Source organism: Pteropus vampyrus, unplaced genomic scaffold, assembly GCF_000151845.1.
Source record: "Pteropus vampyrus isolate Shadow unplaced genomic scaffold, Pvam_2.0 Scaffold24, whole genome shotgun sequence".
Classification (NCBI taxonomy): Eukaryota; Metazoa; Chordata; class Mammalia; order Chiroptera; family Pteropodidae; genus Pteropus; species Pteropus vampyrus.
In genome coordinates, this window is record NW_011888805.1 from 5,314,781 (window position 1) to 5,334,259 (window position 19,479).

The 19,479-nt window shown below is 37.0% G+C and overlaps 1 protein-coding gene and 1 pseudogene across 9 annotated transcripts in view; both read right to left on the reverse strand.

Annotated features, from left to right (window-relative positions):
* AIG1 (androgen induced 1) overlaps positions 1 to 19,479 on the reverse strand; it is a 197,852-nt gene that overhangs the window by 151,745 nt on the left and 26,628 nt on the right. For all 9 annotated transcript variants that reach the window (XM_011356132.2, XM_023528372.1, XM_023528371.1 and 6 more), the window contains exon 2: positions 8,278 to 8,433. In XM_011356132.2, the coding sequence (XP_011354434.1) occupies positions 8,278 to 8,433 (156 nt within the window). The remainder of the gene's footprint in view (positions 1 to 8,277; positions 8,434 to 19,479) is intronic.
* Positions 18,860 to 18,975, reverse strand: LOC111737243 (annotated as a pseudogene).

The window sequence follows — 19,479 nt, forward strand, 5'->3', positions numbered from 1 at the left end:
ACCCAAACTCCTATTATATGTTTGTTCCTATATGTAAATGAAGCACAGACCTAACCTACAGAGTAAAGGGACATTCTGAAGAGGGAAACTTCTTGGAAAGTTAAGTCTTTAGAGGAGCCTAGCAGAGTGTGCTGGGCGAGCAAGGCTGCTTATGAAATTTGGCTGCACATACTCCCTCCCCTCAGCATCTCTCATCTCCTTGTCTTCCCACCTTTCCACCTGTGTCTCTGGGACACGTGCCCCAGAGTCAGAATTATGCCTCAACTTTTGCTCCTAGGAGGTTTTTGTTTGTTTGTTTGTTTTTTTAAAGGCATGATGAATAAAAATCCTATCCAGGAATGGCTATTTGTAGGAAAATCAGCAAATCATCAGCATGGTAACAGCATGAACACAACTCGAAGTTAATAAATATTGTGTAGGTGAAAAGTCCACTAGTTCCTTTTTTATGGTGAAATGTTCCTTTTGATATTGGCTGATATAACACAGCACACTTTGATCCAACTAAAACAGGTAAGAGTCACTACAAAACACCCACAGGAACTGTAGCAATTTCAGGAACACCCACATAGCAAATTGTTGTTTCTTTTTCTACAAAGAAGGAGATGATTGGGGTAGAAGGATGAGGAGGGAAAGGTAAGAGAGAGAGAGACAGAGATAATGAGATAGGGAGATATGCGAAGAAGGAAGAAGAAAAATGAATAGTGCTCCTTTTTTCTTTTCTATTTTTTTTAAAGCGACAACTAATATTGTACCTTGCTTCTGGTCCCCCAAACAAGGGCATACAAAAGATCCTGGTTTGGGGGTCACATTTTTGAAAACAGGAATTTTATGTCTCTTTTATAATATGTATCACATTACCAGTGTTACTGAAGATCAAGTCTACCTTTTCTTGATCACTTATTTCAAATATATATTTCACTTATGGATATAAATATGGAAAGAAGATATCTTCATTTTCTAAGATATTTTTTGTGGTCTTTTTACCCAGAGAGAGTGGGAACTCTGTGAAATGATACAAAGTTCTCTACAATTTCTAGAGGATTCTGAAAAGAAGATTTTACTCACTGAACCTGGTTGTCTGCAAATCTGAGTCCGTGGTCTAACGCAGGTCCACCTTTGACTGCAAATTTCATATGGAGTTTCAGAAACTGAACATAAACCATCTGGTCAATTGTGAAACATCTGACTTTTTTTGAGAATAACTTCGAATGTCAGATTTAGATAACTGTTTATGATAATACAGATTAAAATTCACACGAAAAAATGGTATTGGCAGAAAATGGAAAACGTGCTTTTTATGACTAAGATAGAAAATGTTCATGATTAATCTCACAGTTTTACTGTATCTATTTTTCATATCAACATAGAAAAAAAAATGTTACCTAAAATGCAATCAGTTTTTACTTACTTTATATTTAATTGTTATTTTCAAAACTTGTTATTTATTTCTTCAAACTGATTTTGTTTGGGGAGCAATGGGCCAACCCATAAGGATAAATCAAAATTAGTTTAAGTCTCCATGGTACCCTCAGTCCCTTCTGCTTCTACTTGCTTTCCCAGCCTCCCATGCTGCTGGTTCTAGCCATGTGACAGTCCTCACCAAGGAGACCTATGGGAAAGTCTGCTGGCAGAGCTTCTAGGAGATTTATTTGCCTGATGAAGAGACAAACATCGGAGACAGCAACCTGTCTTCTTCCTCTTCCTGCTTTGAACATAGTTATGAAGAGTGTGATGTTTGGTGTTTACCTCTGAGGCTGTCACAGGTGGCAACTTCAAAGACCAAAAGCTAACACTCTGGAGATAAAAAAGTGGAAAATGGAAACTCCCTAAGTCTCAAATGATAATACCAAGCAATAGCACCCTGAAACTACCTGCTTACAGGCTTTTTATTTTGTGAGACAGTAAATATCTTTATTGTTTAAATCATGATTGGTTGGATATTCACTTAGCAAATACTGAATTATTTAGACTTTGCTCCTGATGCTTGCACTGCAGCAGTAAATCAAATGTACAACTTTCTTGGCCTTACAGGGGATGTACCAACAGAGACATGCACTACAGAAAAAAAAGAATTGATGGAATGTACCACATAGTGGTAATCATTATGGAGAATACAAAGCAAGATAAGGGGATAGAGAATAATGGGAGGCTAATTTATACAGGTTACTCATGGAAACTTTTTCTAAGAGATAATTATTTGAGCAGAGACTTGAATGAAGTGAAAAAGAGAGCCAAGTGGCTCTCTGGGGGTATTCTGTTCCTTGCAGACGAAAGCACCTTTAACATATACATTCAATAAGTTTTTAGTCATCCTTCAAAACAGAGCTCACATATCATCACTTCTGGGATGTCTTCCAGGGCCTCCCACTCACTAAAATTAATCCCCTCCTCTTCTGGGCTACATCTGTACCTTAGACACACGTATTATTATGCTCACCATGCTGTCTTTTGATTTGTTTGTTGACATAGCTTATAAAGTCACCTTCTCTAGACTGTGAGACCCTTGAAGGACAAGATCTGTTCTTGGTCACTGCTTTCTTGGCAGTACTTGCTGCCTAGTAAGTGCCATGAATCCACAAATTGACTCGACTAGAACTTCTGTCCTTTCAATGTTCTGAACATAAATGTGTGGTTTTTCATTGTAATGTGATTAAAAATGGGCACCTACAGTAAAATTTTGTTAAATTACTTTTTGTGTTAAAGGAATCTGTCTTGTAAGCATTGAGAAAGACTACTCTTGGGTTTTCATTTAGGATCAAAGAATACATGTGATGGTTGAGAAGCAACCAGGTTCTCTATCAGGTACATCTGTCTAATCACATTATGTCCTTGGTCTTTCAAAAAGGTTATCAAAAAAAAAAAAGATTGTAAGACCACTGACCTAGTTTGGTAATTACAGTCTTCCGAGCATTACTCCTGGTTTGGGAGGAAAAGGCTCATTTAGCTTACTGGTCTTGAGTGAAGCTTCATCTATGAACTCTCTCTTTTAGGCAACTCAACTCACACTCATCTCATGACAGAGGGTAAGTACATAAATGACTCAGCCCTAAAGGAACTGGCATCTACCAAAAAATATGACCTAGCAGATACTGTATTTTTAACTTAAAACAGTGAAGTCTCAAAGAAAATAAAAAACAGTTTGATTTTAGGTACCTGTGTGAAAATTTAATAAAGAGTGGATCAACAGATATTAAGTTTATTTTTAAATTAAATCCATGGTTTGTAGAATAAAGGAAACAATGTACTTTTAAAAAATTTCCCCCTTAATACCAAAACAGTAGGAAAGGCTTTCATTTATAATCTCAAGTAGAATCAAATTCTCTTTCCTTATGTGTTACGTTAACAGACATTAGTATTAGTAATTAATATTATTTAATTTTTGCTTTCCATTTAAACCAATCTGTTACATTTAAAAATCAGAAATGAAAATAACGGTTTTTAAATGTATATGCATCACAAAATTTTTCTTAAAGATGGCTTAGAGTTAGCTAGTGTACCCATAAATAAAGACTTTGAAGAAACGCTTTTTGAAAATGATTCCTAGATACTTTTTCTTTGAGTTTACATTTGAGATTTCAAATTCCATTTCCATGTGTTTCCTAAGGAGGCAGGTACCATACATACAGTCCCCATTAAAAGAAAAGAAAAAAACAAGTTTTAAATGATCCTAGACTAGATTGGTACCTATAAAATATTCACTAAAATAGTCACATAAGAACATGATGATAATACGAGAAATGATTTACTAAGAAGGCCAAATTTCACAAACGTTTTTCTGGTACATGCTGGATGCTCACTGCAGACCCACCCCTCTCTTTAGTAAGGGAAGGGCATCATCCATCTTCACCCTGAGGCCTGGTCAAGGTTATTTTAGCAGCAGCCCAACATCTGGTCTATAGCAACTAAGTTAACACCAGCGACAAAGGAATTCTAGGGAGGTGGTGAGATTTGATTACATGTATTAATGAAAGCTGAGCAGCTGCAATTGAATCAGATGCACAGATTTGAATTAATGGAAAACATACAACTATTCTTTGTCATTAAAGGGCTGCTTTGGAGAGCATCGGAGACACATTTAAGAATTCTGAGAGGGACAATTTCATACTCAACATACATACTCATTTTTTGCTGCTCTTCCTCTTTTTCTTCACCATTTATTTTTACTATTACTATTACTATTATTATTTTTAATCATCATCATCATCCTGTTCTCTTAACTAGAAGAGTATTTGCCAACACAAAAGTCAATGAACTCACAAGAGACAAAAGACATTCTTGGTTTGATTGCTCCTAATAAGCTTCAGTGCTTCCAGACCACATAATGCCATAGAATTGTTGTAATGCTTCTTTAAAAGGGTGACAGGGTTCAGAAATAAACTGCACATGGTAAGAAGAGCCTCCCATGGGTTATGCCTGTAAAGTGAGTGGCAAGGCTTGGGGAGTGGTGGTTGTTTCCGGCCATTAGCATTGCTAACCAAGGCCAGCTTAGCATTTATGGGAATCTACTCAAAAAGGATGACACATGCTTCGTTCATTCAAACCCTGATTTCTTCAAGGTTATGCTGAAACAAAACTTTACTCCAATTATCTTTGATTGGAATGTTTCATTATTTTTATGTATCCTTGAGGTAGTGAGGGTCCATGCAGTAGACACATTAGGTCCACGGGTCACAAAATCATATTGAAGTGCTTCACGCCCGCATAAAGCAATTACTGTCAAATCTCAATTAACCTTGTTATTGGAGGAAGCATTAGCGTAGAAAATACGAATCCTAGATAACCTACCCGTGTCTTTCTTGCTGCCATAGTTGCAGCTGAGGTGAGAGAGAGAGAGAGAAAGAGACATAATGGGAGCACCAGGAAAAGCTCGGGGTTAAGAGGTCTCTTCGGGAAAATATGAGCAGAGATGATAAATTCGGCTGCCACTCTGCCCTCTATTTATGCCCATTGCCTTTATGCCCTGCACCAGGAGGCAAAAATAACATTGCTTTTCCCCACCGACTTCTGGCTGACAAACAAAAGGAAACCAGGAGAAAGCAGCAGAGGAGGCAGTCTGAGCAGCTGGCAGTCACCTGGCAGGCAGAGTCAGGAGGCGAGTTTCAAGTAGGGGCTCTGCACCTTCCTCCTGAAGAAGCTGGAGACCCCACAGAGCAGTTGGGGTTTGTGGGGGAAGATGCAGGAGGGGCAGGGGAAAGCTCTGAGGTCATAGCAAAGACAAAGGCACAATGGAGAGGAAAACTGGGAAATAGGTTGAGAAGAGAAAGGTAAAAAATTATAAAATTATATGTTTTAATGAAAAAAATATTGGGAGTTTGTTAAAAAAGAGACAACAGGTCCAAAATGGAGTCACTTATGCTAGGCTCCTAATCAGCAAACCAAGATTTAATGCTTAAGCTAAGTGCGGTTTCAGCTTCTCAAGAGTGTTACTTGTAACTGGTCAACACGGAATCACCTGGTCAGCACTAGCAAGACAGTCCAGATTACAGGTCCCTTCTGTCCCATTTGGAGGGCAACCTTGCCTGAAACAACACATTCCTTCCTAAAACATTCCTTTTGCTTCCCCTTTTACACCTTTAAAAAGACCTTTCCTTTTCTATAGCTCGGGAGAGGTCCTTTCTGTTTGCTACATGGGATGCTGCCCAATTCATGAATCACTGAATAAAACCACTTCAATTCCTAAAATCACTCTGCTAAATTTTTGTTATTTAACAGGTTAAAATGCCTATAAAGAGCCAAATTTATATCTCTGTAAATGTGACTTTGCAATAAAATTAAGAAGCCATTTGTCAGTTTTTGCCTCACAATGAATTTTTGTGTATTAGAGTGAGAAATCAGGTAGAAATTGGATAAATAGGTACAAAAAGTGAAATGAATGAGTAAGAGAGAAATCGTGGAAAACATAAGGACATTTTTGGAGAATACTGGCCAGGATTCTTCCTAATATTAAGGCGTGAGGGAGGGAGAGAGTTAGAGAGGTGAGGAGGAGGAGGAGGAAGAGGAAGAGGGAGGGGGAGGGAGGAAAGGAGGGAGATGTAGGGGGAAGGGAGGAGAGAAAGAATTGTAACAGAAACTATTGACTACAGTGACTATAAAATGGAAAGTGACTGAGAATAACAGGAAAGATTATGCAAATGTAAATATTGACTATAAAATATCAGTGAGCAAGAAAAATTACGATTTAAAGAAATCAGTGAAGTTGGACCTTTCTGATTCATTATTTAGTCTATAAATTTTTCTATGAAGCTCATCGGCTAGGAAATGTACATACATATGCAATGAAAATATGATGTTATAATTTCTGGTTTAAAAAGAAGGAAGAGAATTAGAGGTATCATTGCTTCTCTTTCCTCCTTCAAAGCACAGAGGAAACAACAAAAATAGGGAAACACTGAAGAAAATATCAGATTTAATCAAACAAGAAAGCAAACAAAAAGTCTCTCATTCTTTCTATAAACCATGAAGCATATATGGACTAAATTCAGGAAGAACACTGAAAACTGACAAGTATCTCAAGTTTCAAGCAGGTCCAAAAAGTTTCTGTCCAAAGTAATGTCAAAATGTCTAAAAGGCATAAGCAATGAGCTTTCAATGAGAGTGGCAAGACTCACAATTTAGGTCCTAGAGACACAGTCTGACATCACATAACAGAAGGAAAGGCAGAAGCTAACAGAAAACATGTTAATATTGCATTCCTATTTACTTTTGTATTATATTACTATTGTATTCCTTCTAGGCAAGGAAGAGCTCCATAGGCAAGGCCCTGTTTATAAGAATTCTAAGGGAGTAAGGAATAAAAAGAAACTAAAAAGGTATGGACTTGGTTTTTCTAGATAAAACTTTCATGCAGAAAGTTTATGTCTTTTTACCTTATGCTGATGGAAATTTTCTCTTAGATGACTCTTGATAGAAGCATTTGAATTTTATAAGACGAGTCCAAAGAAGGAAATAGTAAATAATACATACAGCATTTAACTCTGCTATCTTAAGCAACAGAATTCGAGAGATTGCTAGATGGCTTCAGTCTGAGCACCCATTTATGTTTTCAGGGGATAAAAAGGAGAGAATGAGAAGAAGAATATGACCAGGTGATAACATACCCCTTGTGGTGTCGTCAAGAGCAAAGCGCTATTTCACCCAAGAAAATACAACTCAATACATCAAAACTGAAATTCGGTGATAGTCTGGACACTTACTAATTGGTCTTAGAACAAGCATGTTAAAGGCTCCTGCCAGCTACCGATCTGGCAAATATGAATAAGAGCCAATGGAAAGAGCTGAAAAATAGCCTCCTGACTCTCCCTACAATGGACCTTAGACTTGGTGCGTGTGTTATCTCAGGTCGCCTGGTCTCCAGAAATCAGCTGGCAAGTGAAAGAACTCAATTTAAATTAGGTAACACACTCTTACTTGCATTCACAATTGAGTTTTTGAGGTTTATGAGTTCTCTCATTCTTCTCCTGAGTTTACGAAGGTTAAAAATCTATAGCATCTCATGGGGCCCTGGACCTCTAAGGAAACATAGTTTATAGATAGCCTGTAGATGATTAACAGGCTTGTGAAGGAAGTTAAACTATGGAGAGAACCTAACTGAAAACAATGAAAATCAATGAAGCCAGAATAGACCCTAACACTAAGCAACATTTACCTAAGTGATACTGGCTAATGGCGCAGTGGGTAAGTGAAGAAGTATGAGTTAATGCTGATTTTTATCTCTCTCGAGTTCAAAAATACTAGAATGGTCATAGATCCCGGGACCATACATTTCAAGTTTGGGCTTCTTAAGAAACCGTTACAGGTTCAATTGTGTCCCCCTCCCCCCGCCCTCCGCCCCAAAATTCATATGTCGAAGTCTCAACCTCTAGTACCTCGGACTTTATTTGGAAGTAGGACTTTTAAAGAGGCAATTAAGGTTAAACGAGGTCGTGGTGGGGCCCTAATCTAATACGTGTCCTTATAAGAAGTGGAGATTAGGACACTGATATACACAGAGCAAAGAGCATGTGAAAACACATAGAGAAAGAGGCCATTTACAAACCAAGGAGAGAGGCCTCGGAATAACTCAACCCTGCCAACTCTTTGATCTCAGACTTCCAGCCTCCAGAACTGTGAGAAAATAAATTTCTGTTGTTTAAGCCACCTAGTCTGTGGTACTTTGTGATGGCAGTCAGAACAAACTAATATCGAAACTCCTATAATGAGCCTTTTTATTTTCTCTTAGAAGTCTGAAATAAGACCTAAGTTTCTTTTGCGGTTACGTGCATTCTACATCATACTTACAAACCCAATGGGAAAGGCCAACACGGCTAACATCCAGTCCCGGAGAGAGATAAGCTTCTTGAGCTGCCTCTCTTGCTCTTGGTTGCCACTTCCTCTGGTCAGAAGACTGGAAAGATCGGTCAGCACGCAGATGCCAAAAAAGACAGCCTGGATAACCTGGAGGGAGGCAACAGCTGGTATTAGTCAATAAGATCTAAAGAGACACAGGCTGTGCAACAGCAAACAAGCTACATGTCTGCAATACACACTTAAGAGAGGATCAAAAACATTTAAAGACTTGGCCCTACACATAAAAAAAAGAGAAAGATAGGTGAGAAAATTCATCTTAAAAACATTACTTCCATTTTCACTCACCTATGGACAGATGCAAAGCATGCATGCACACACTCGAAAATAATATTAATTATCAAAATGACATGTCCATTATTTTAAAATACACATCTGTGGTCTAGTTATACTAACTAGTGGGGTTTAACATCTAAGAAGTGCAAAGAAAATACTCAAGATAGTCCGAACAATAGAATGAGACTAGTCTAAATGTGAAGAAACCTTCCTATACCTCAATCTGTTAGATTGAGAAATTTTTACCAAAGGAAGTGGTAGAAAGCTTCCAGTCCTTGAGTCATAGAGAAATCAACTGAATACAATGCTCAAGACTGACATGGGGCAAATTTCTGCTGTTAAACTTGAACTAAAAGATCTCTTTCTCAGGTTTTCAAATGTAAGCTTAGATATACCATTTTCCTAAAAAGTGACCAATTGTGCATTTTCAAATCAATTACAAATTAAATTACTTACACTGGCTATGTTTTACTTGGACTATAACAGAGAGAGAACACTAAAATGCTGCAGCCTCATTATTTGTGAAATTCTTAAAGTGTGGGTAAAAGTATTGATGATCCAGAGTTATGAGTGGAGGCAGGCAACATACTGTAATACAACTTGATAAATAATAATTAAAATTATGGCAGGGCAGAAAATATATTCCATAGGCTCAAAATCATGCCCATTTAGCACCGAGAAAAGATTCAAGGGAATTATTCTGGTTTTTTTTCCCTACCAAAAATAACTTACTGATGATGTATTAATTTGTAAAAGATATAATTTTACTCATTATCTGTTTAGAAAACAAATTTTTTTGGTAAATTTCCATGTTGGTAGTGGAAAGAATCTGTTACAGCTCTATGAATGGGTTCTTCACTGAGGCACAGAACAAAAGGAAGACAGACCCTCAAAAGTACCTGGTTTTATCCCTTGGCATCACACTGGCACACTGGGCTTGTTAATCATTCTGTTCTTATCTAAGGCACTTTGAAAATACCCCATAATGGAGACTCCTTCAACAGGCTTAGTCAAATAAACAAAAATCTGCAGTATTTTTACATATAATAAGCTGGGCTCTTTGGAGCTCACCAAATCCTGCTACCTCAGGATTGGCTAGAATAATATTATATTCTTCCTCTTAACTTAGCCTATCTTTTAGCTTCAGTGACTTAAGTTTTACTGTTGTTCTTTCTGGGACCAGAAAAACCAGAGTAGGAGAAGCTAAGACTGCCACAGCTGAACATGGAACAATTGAATTGCTGGCAAGAATCATGTTGTGATTACCATAAATAATTTAAATGACTCAGGGAATAATTTAATACTTGGGAACATTTTTCATAGCATATCTTATGACTTTAGATGTTAGATCTTTATGTTAACCTTAATGGAGTTTAAGAAACTGGAGTGGCCAAACTGGGGAATAATATCCATGCTAATCTGGCCCGTGAACATATTAAAAGGTCCTACCTGATTGATACCAGAGAAATGCAGATTTATATCACAATGAGATTGCATGTCTTACCCATATAATTATTCACAATTTAATTCTGACAATACCACAGGTTACAAGGATGTAGAACGATCAGAAACCTTATGGTGGGAATTCAAATTAGGATAATCGCTTTGAAGAACGATTGGCAATACTCAGTAATTTGAAGATGCATGTGCTCTACTATCTATTGACTTGACTCTGAAGGGTATCCCCTACTGAAACACTCATCTATGTGTACTAGTCACATTCATATCAAAGTTAAATTTGGTAGTCATCGTTTCAAAAAAGATGAAACAATCTAAACGTCCCTTGAGTTGACTGTTAAATAAATTGCGCTATACTCATACAATGGAATTAAAAGCACACACCTTTTCATTCTCACAGTAAAATACTAAACAAAAAAAGGAAAAAAAGCTACATTTTAAAGTTAAATTAAATTTCAAAATTGTAAAGGTATTTTAAAGATGTATGTATATGAAGTAAAATGTGAAGAAATGCATGGGAATTAATAACACAGAATTTGGGTATATCTACAAGGAGGATAAGCTTAGGGGAAGGACACAAGGACCTCAACTGTATCTTATTTCCTAAGTTGATTATGGGATATATAAAAGTTTATTATAGTATTCTCTGTAGAGTTGATTATTATGAAATATTTCCACAAAACTTAAAAATAAAAGGTAAAAAAAGAGTGGTTTTTATACTTTTGGAATGTAGTTGGCCAGTGTCTTTTAATTTCTTTCCTTCCAACTCAGTTTTCCATACTTTTAAAGATTAGATAATAATAGCAGGATTTAGTGAGCTGCAAATTAAGTATATTAAGTGAATTTTAAAATTCCATGAGCAAGTAACTAGTATCAGATTTGCCCTCCCCCCATAAACACCTAGACATTGGACTAAAAACATAAATCAATCTTTTCATATGGCAGACTTTTTCCTCTGCAATCGCCAGAGAAATCTCTTTTTTTAAAAGGCTCATTTGATGAGATCAGGCTCACCTTTTGCCAAATAAAATAACATAATCACATGAGTCATTATATTCATAGGATCTTCCAAAACCCAGTGGGAGGGGATTATACAGGGGTGAGCATCACTGAGGGTCATTTTAGAATTCTACTTGCCACAAGTTGTAAGTTAAACAATTCTCAGAGCTCACTCAAGATAGAGAGATATTCAAGTTCTGACCAATCAGAGAGGTCTTTTTGACTACAACGGGCATTCGTTTGAGACCTAAGACGTTTCACACCTAAACACTGGTGCTAAAATAGCCTTGGAATACAGGCTACTCCAGATCCACCCCAACAATACTTAAAAACAAGCCTCAAAAAGATCAAGCTGCTCTATAAGTAACTTAAATGCCAAGAAATATAAAATTCTACATTCTTTAAAGGAAGATAATACAATCTAGACATTCAACAATATCCAACACTGCAATGCCTAAATATAATAAAAAATTACTAGATATGCCAAGAATTAGGAAATCTTTAACCAGGAGAAAATCCATTCAATAAAAACAGATATATGACAGAAACATTGTAATTAGCAGACAAGAACATTAAACAACTAAACTAAATAAGTTTGAGAAATTAAATGAAAATAATAAGAACAAAAGACATTTAAAGCAACTCGAATTGAACATTTAAAAATTAAAAGGACACTACCTGAAATTAAAAAGTCACTGGGTAGGAATAACAGCATATTAGACACTGCAGAAGAAAAATTACAAAACTAAATACATAGCAATAGAAACTATCCAAAATGAATGAGAGAAAGACAAAAAAAAAAATTTCAATTACTAGAACCTCAGTGAACTGTGAAAAAATATCAAGCAGTTTGATATCTGTGTACTGGAGCCCTAAAGAAGAAAGGGGTCATGTAGAAAAAGTATTTGAAGAAATAATTGTAGAAGTTTTTCCAAATTTCAGGAAAATTTGAAACCCACATGTCCAAGAAGCTAAACAATGGAGTACATAAAATGGAGTACAGAAAAACACATCAAGGAACAATTCAATCAAATGCTGAATATATGTGATAAAGAAGAAGTCTTAAAATATGCTGGAGAAAAGAGACATATCCAAAAAAATAAAGATAAGAAATATCACAGATTTCTCACGTAAATCAGCGCAAACCAGAAAACAATGATATCTTTAAAGACCTCTAAGGGGGAAAGACTGTCAAAGGTGAAAGACTTTTTCATACAAACAGAAGCTGAGAGAATTCACTGTCAATAGACTTTCACTACAAAAAATATTAGGGAATGGAGAACATGATATTAGATACAACTTCAAATTTGTACAAAGCCATGACAATTGCTAAAAATAGTAGTTTTGGGGATAAACATAAAAGATTTAACTTCTAATTTATTAAATTTTAAGATAATTGACTATTTAAAGCAAAAAAATAACGATATATTGTGAGGTTTTAAACACAATTAGAAATAAAATTATGACAACAATAGCACAAAGAACAAGATGAGAGGAATGAAATGTATACTGTTGTTAAGTTCTTAATTACATATAAAGTGATATAACGTTATCTGGAAGCCGACAGTGATAGGGTAAAAACATATATTGTAAACTCTAGAACAACCACTGAAATAATAAAATGGAGATTATTAGCTAATGTATTAATGTTCTGTGCTAACTACCACAAATTTAGCAGCTTAAAACACTAATATATTAGTTCACAGTTCTGCAGGCCAGAAGCCCACATGGGATAGTCTGACTTCTATTCTCAGAGAACTACACCACAAAAATCAAGGTGTTCACCAAGCAGGAGTCTTATTCTGAGGCTTAAGCGAAGGATTTACTTCTAAGCCCCTTCTGGTTGTTGGTGGAACCCACCTTCTGTTGGCTGTAAAACTCAGGTTCAAGTTTCCTTGTTGGCTCTTTGCCAATGCCACTCTCAGCTCCTTGCATCTGCTCTCCAGTCCTCATACCTGTCCCCCTACATCTTCGAATCTAACAACAGAATATCAAATCCTTTTCATGCTTCAGATCTCTTTACCATTCCCTCCTGTTTTCCTCTTCTGCCATCGGCCTATAAAAGCTTTCTGCCTTTAAGGCCTCGTGTGATATGATCAGATGCACATGGATAATGTCCCTTTCTCAAGGTCAACTGTGCCGTATATCATAATACAATTAGATGGATTACAACTCATTAACGCACAGGTTCCCAGGATTAGAGAAGGGCATCTTTGGGGGTCGATTTAGAAATTCTATCACAGCTAATAAGCCAATAGTGAAAATAAAATGTAATACTAACAAGATCAGGTAATCCCAAAGAAGTCAGAAATTGAGAAAAAGAAACAAAGAATAGATGAGACAAAAAATACAATATCAGACTAACCCAACAATGCATATAATTACATTAAATGCAAATGGTTTAAACTCTCCAATTAACAGTCAGAGACTGACAGATTGCATTTTAAAATCGAATGAGCAAAAAGCACTTTCAGTATAAAGATACAGGTTTGTTAAAGGTAAATAGATACAAACGCTAAACATAGTGTAAGCTGGAATAGCCATATTATCAAATCTAGACATCATGTATTTAGCAACCGTAGATCCCACTTAGAGGTTAGACTCCTCTAAGCGTATTCACATCCGCAGCACAGCATCCAGTCATTTCATAGTCTGCATTTCTGCATTAGTAGTTTACTAAGTGCTTGGTGCATATTAGTTAATCAATATATAGTTGTTAAATAAATCAGTGGTGTGTTTAATACAGTGTTCAAAAGGACTCATACTAATATTGATAGTTTAAAATCTTTAAGCCTATAAAAGTGTTGAGTGGCTCTTAGTGTCAGCGAGGCGCGGTGAGAACACCCGAGGGGGAGTTTTCTGTCCTTATTCGCAGATGAGAATGGAGTCTCTGGAAAGATCCTGCGGTCCTCTCGCCGAGCTGCCGCTGGAACGTGGCCTGGTTCCACCGACTGCTTTGTGAAGCGTATCCAGATGCCTCCTTTAGATGACTCTTCTCCTCGCTACTTAACATATTGAAAGCAATTATGTGATGCCGTAATGAATGTTGCAGACAAGCTTTCCTTTCCAAAGCTACGGAATAGCAGCTTTGGAAAGGAAATATTCCAAAGTGTAGAATAGCCATATTAATATCAAAGAGTAGATTTCAAGGTAAGGCATATTACCAAAAATAAAGAGGAACATTTCATAACGATAAAGGGTCAATTCATTCAGAAAGCATAATGATCCTCAACGTGTAAGTACCTAATAGCAGAGCTTCAATGTAGAAGAAACAAAAACTGATTTAACAAGGGACTAAATTACTCAATAAATGTTAAATACATGATTCACTGATTGTTGGGACACATGCGTTACTGAAGATTTCAAAGGAAAGGAAAGGGGGGAAATCTTAAAATGCGAAAAAGGAAGGGATAGACAGAACCTCATATTCTAGAATAGGAAAACAAAATAATTTCTGCACATATAAATGTAATAGTGTAAACATTTTGCCAATATAAGCTTAATAGTACTATGAAGTCTTATACTTTTCAACAGTTGATGCATGTTCTTATCTAATGGAGTCATCTACCACAGCCGTCCCCTCATTATTACCTGATGGCTACCTTGTCACTGCACACCTCTCCACTAGCTCTTTCTTGCTTGTGACTACAGTATGCCCCCCACCTTGCCCAAACTGCTGTGGAAGACTTCCTCAAAGTGAGCATGCGAGGTCAGGAAAAAGAAGAATCACAAAATGATTTTCTCCTAATTTCCAAACAGGATACAGAGAGGGAATTTTAGGTTTTGTTCGTGTGTGTGTGTGTGTGTGTGTGTGTGTGTGTTTTCCCCAAGCTCATGCTGATTAATCCTCAAAATGTAATCCTTAAAAATTTTGGAACAGTTTACCATACCCTAGGAAGAAGCATGAATTGATTTTTGATTATTTGCTCACTTAAGAAATAGTTAGCCGAGACTGTTAAAAGACTTTCAGTTTCTGCTACTTTATTAGAATTGGATCTGAGCTGACACCTAAAAATCACATTAAAGATATTTTATTTGTGTTTTTCTATTGCCCATAGGTGTCATGTTGTCTACTGCAACTTAAAATTCATTAAAATGACTGTTAAAAAGGTAAAGGTTATATGGGGATGCACAAGTGAATCTTAAGTAGGATTACCTTGAAGTATTACTCAGCTCCAGCCATTCTGCAGAGCTGGCATTTCCAAACCATCAACTCAGCATGACACACACGTACACCATCTGGCTTTGAGTTCTTAGCAGGTTGGTTGCTCTTATCGTTTTGTGTCATATGCAGAAATGAAGTGGTCAAATGTATCATTTCTCTCCAAGAAATATAAATAGTAATTTATCAGAATGAAAAAATAATCCCAGGATCTGCAGTCACTCTAGCATTCTAGCTTTTGTTTCTCTACAATGTTCTCTACTAATTACTTCTTTCTGCATCTTTTCTCTACCCCCTCAACTCTCCCTGTCAGGAAACCATAGTTTCTTTTACTGAGTCATTTTAAGTAAAGGACTCATTTCCACAAGTATAGAAATGTATCCAAATTTCATTCATGTCCTTATCTGTTTTACAGATGAATGTTTTCATTAAATTAATTTACTATTACTTTCTTCTTTTTCCTCTGAAATATACTAAACTATTACAAATCTGTTTGTACTATAGGGCAAATTCATTAGACTTCAACCATTTATTCTCAAACACATATGATGAAGTTTATCCAGAATAGGTTTTTTATTTCATTAGATCCTCAATTATATGTAATTGCACCAAAGCTATAGTCATGTCATTACTTTAATTAGTTGGTAATTTTTACATTTCTGCCTCATTGGCCAAACTCAGGCAAGAACCATGAATGCACCAAAGCAAGAAAAGCAGCACATGAAATTGGGAATGGGATCATTATTTATATACATTTTAAAAGATCGAAGTACTGGTATCTTGACCGTTGGGGGCAAGATTTTCAATGACTTCTTTTATGGTGTACCACACTCTGCTTATATTGTATTTTCATAAAAGTAACATAAAGAGTACCATAATATTTGTGCTGAAGATTTTGCTTGTTTTAAAGTCACTTTTAGACACACAGGCAGAAGAAACAAGAAGAGAAAACTCTGAGGAGCAGCAATGAAACTGAATTTATGTGGATCATGGAATTGAAAGGAAACCGGAGAGAACAGATGGGCAGAAGACAGGGAGACTTACAGGTGTCACAAGGGAAGGCCAGGAGGAGTCTTCTGTATGAGTACAAGAGCATTAATTAAAGGGAAGATGATAAAGAAATGAAAAATCTACCAAATTATTCTTCAATTAGGTATCAAAGTATCATGTAACCTTTAAGAAATCTGTATGTAATCCAGGAAAGAACAGTAAAACAGAAAGACAGATAAGGTAGACAGACAGATAAAAAAGATAGCTTTAGGTAGATATCTATTTATTTAGACATCTATCTATCTAGTTAGATGACACATACACATATAACATATGTGGGGTGTGTGTGCATGTGTGCGTGTGCCTGTGTGTGTAATTTCTCCTACACAGGTTGAATAACACATTTGGAAAAGTGGTGCGAGCACGAGGCCTTCCGGCATCTCACCTATAGTCACATATCAGATGGCACTGTAAAGTAGAAAACATTATTTTGTTTTCAGTTCATAAAACTTTCAATGCAGTTCTTGCCAGAAACCATTCCATAGCAGTATCTGTTTTCAATGAAAAGTGAATTTGACTGAAGGAGTTAAAAAATATGTGGAAAGGATTCAAGAGCCATAAAATAGCAGTACCATAAAACACAATCTTCAAGGGATTCCCTTTCCATTCCACGCACATCTTACTTTTCAAAAGTGCACAGTTCCTTCTCCTCCTCCTCGAGTTCAAGAGTGAATGCCAAAAGTATTTCGACACCATGAGACAGTGACTCAGTATGAAATCAGATGAGTGGATTCTGCAAGGATTCCTTTGCATTTGTTTCCAGTGTCTGCCTTGTCTGAGACATATGAACGTCCCTAACAACTCACCAGTCACAGAGTCCATCTCAATTACAGTATGGAGTCCACCAGTTACTTGGAAGCTGGGATCAGTTACGTGTTTGAATGCTATTCTGTAGAGAGATCAATACATGTAAAAGTACCACAGGCTCTCTCTGCCTCCTCCATCCATGGAGACTACACCCATCAGATACATCATCTGGTGAATTTTCCTCTGATATGCTTGGAGAGTGTTAGCCTGAAGAAGCCAATATGGTTCTCTCACTCTAATGACTATAACTCTTTTTTTCCTAAATCTGTCATTCGAGTGATGTGCTTTAAGCTGAGCATTTTCAAGAAATCTTCACCACAAATATTTTTGAAGAGATGGACTCACTGCATCGCCAAGCCCATGGTTTTCATAATGTGCTTTAGAATCCTTGTCCATGTACACAGACATCTGCCTCATTCTGCTCCATCTCATTACTGAAAATCGATGAGGTAAGCCGTAAGTCACCACTGGCAAGCAATCCATTCAGACAGGAAGAAAGAAAAATAAGCTTTTCACTGAGAAATAACACACTTAGATAAGCAGCTTTGGAAAGGAAAGCTTGTCCACAACATTCATTACGGCATCACATAATTGCTTTCAATATGTTAAGTAGCGAGGAGAAGAGTCATCTAAAGGAGGCATCTGGATACGCTTCACAAAGCAGTCGGTGGAACCAGGCCACGTTCCAGCGGCAGCTCGGCGAGAGGACCGCAGGATCTTTCCAGAGACTCCATTCTCATCTGCGAATAAGGACAGAAAACTCCCCCTCGGGTGTTCTCACCGCGCCTCGCTGACACTAAGAGCCACTCAACACTTTTATAGGCTTAAAGATTTTAAACTATCAATATTAGTATGAGTCCTTTTGAACACTGTATTAAACACACCACTGATTTATTTAACAACTATATATTGATTAACTAATATGCACCAAGCACTTAGTAAACTACTAATGCAGAAATGCAGACTATGAAATGACTGGATGCTGTGCTGCGGATGTGAATACGCTTAGAGGAGTCTAACCTCTAAGTGGGATCTATGGTTGCTAAATACATGATATCTAGATTTAAGCACAATAATAGTGATAAACACTTACTGAAAGATATATCTTTAATGACACAAATCTGTACTGAAGTGTAAATTTCCTAACACTATAAAATTTTATACCACTAAATCTTTACGCATGATAACAATTAACTTCAGCAAAAGAAGACTTTAGTTCCAAACATCATAATATATTTGTCTTGTCCCCTATGGTACAGACAAATGCAAATAATCTGGCTCTGAAATGTGTGTTACGTGCCAGTGAGTTGGCTTCGACTTCTGGCGACCCTATGAATGAGCGATGTCCACATGTCCCCCGTCCTCAGCAGCCCTGCTCAGCTCCTGCAGACTCCTGCCTATGGCTTCTGTTATGGAGTCAGTCCATCTCATACTTGGTCTTCTTGCTGCCTTCTATTTTTCCCAGCATTATTGTCTTTTCCAAAGAACCCTGCCTTCCACGATGTGCCCGAATTAGGATAGCTTCAGTTTTGTCATTTGGCCTCCAGTGAAGTTTCAGGCTTAATTAATTTGTTTGTCTTTCTGGTGGTCTGGGCCAGTGGTAGAGCTCTCCTCTAACACTGTATTTCAAATGAATCAATGTTTTTTCCTATCAGCCTTCTTCACTGTCCAACTTTCGCACCCATACTGGGACTACGAGGTTGTGGATGACCTTGGCCTCGGTCTCTAATGACACATCTCTGCTCTGTTTTTTTTTTTTTTTAATGCCTACAGCACCTGGTCTTCCTAGGTGGTCTCCCATCCAAGTACTAACCAGGACCGACCCTGCTTAGCTTCCAAGATCAGATATTGGGCTTGTTCAGGGTGACATGGCCGTAGACTATGGACCATGGCTCCAATGGGGCGCGAACCCAGGTCCTTCTGCATGTAAAGCAGCCGTGCTAACCGCTACAGTATGAAACCACGTCCCACATCTCTGCTCTTGATGATCTTCCCTAATTCTTCCATTACCGCCCTTCCGAGTCTCTGCCTTCTCTTGATTTCTTGGCTGCTGTCTCCATGTGAATTCATGACTAAACCAAGGTAAGCACAATCTTTAATAATTTTATTTTTTATTGTCTATGTTAAAGTTGTGCATTTCTTCTGTAGGCATAATTTCTGTGTTCTCCAGGTTCAAATACAGTTGCACTTTGGCATTTTCTGGAACTTACAAACTTCTATTACATTTCTTTACATTTTTAAAAATTTACTTAATTCTTTTAAACACTATACTAGGAATGGGTACTTCCAGGTGGGTACAATCTTCAGAGATGTAATTTGGACATATGAATCAAAAGTCTTGAAAATACTTTTAGTAAGGCATCTTCTTTGGTCACAAAAACTTA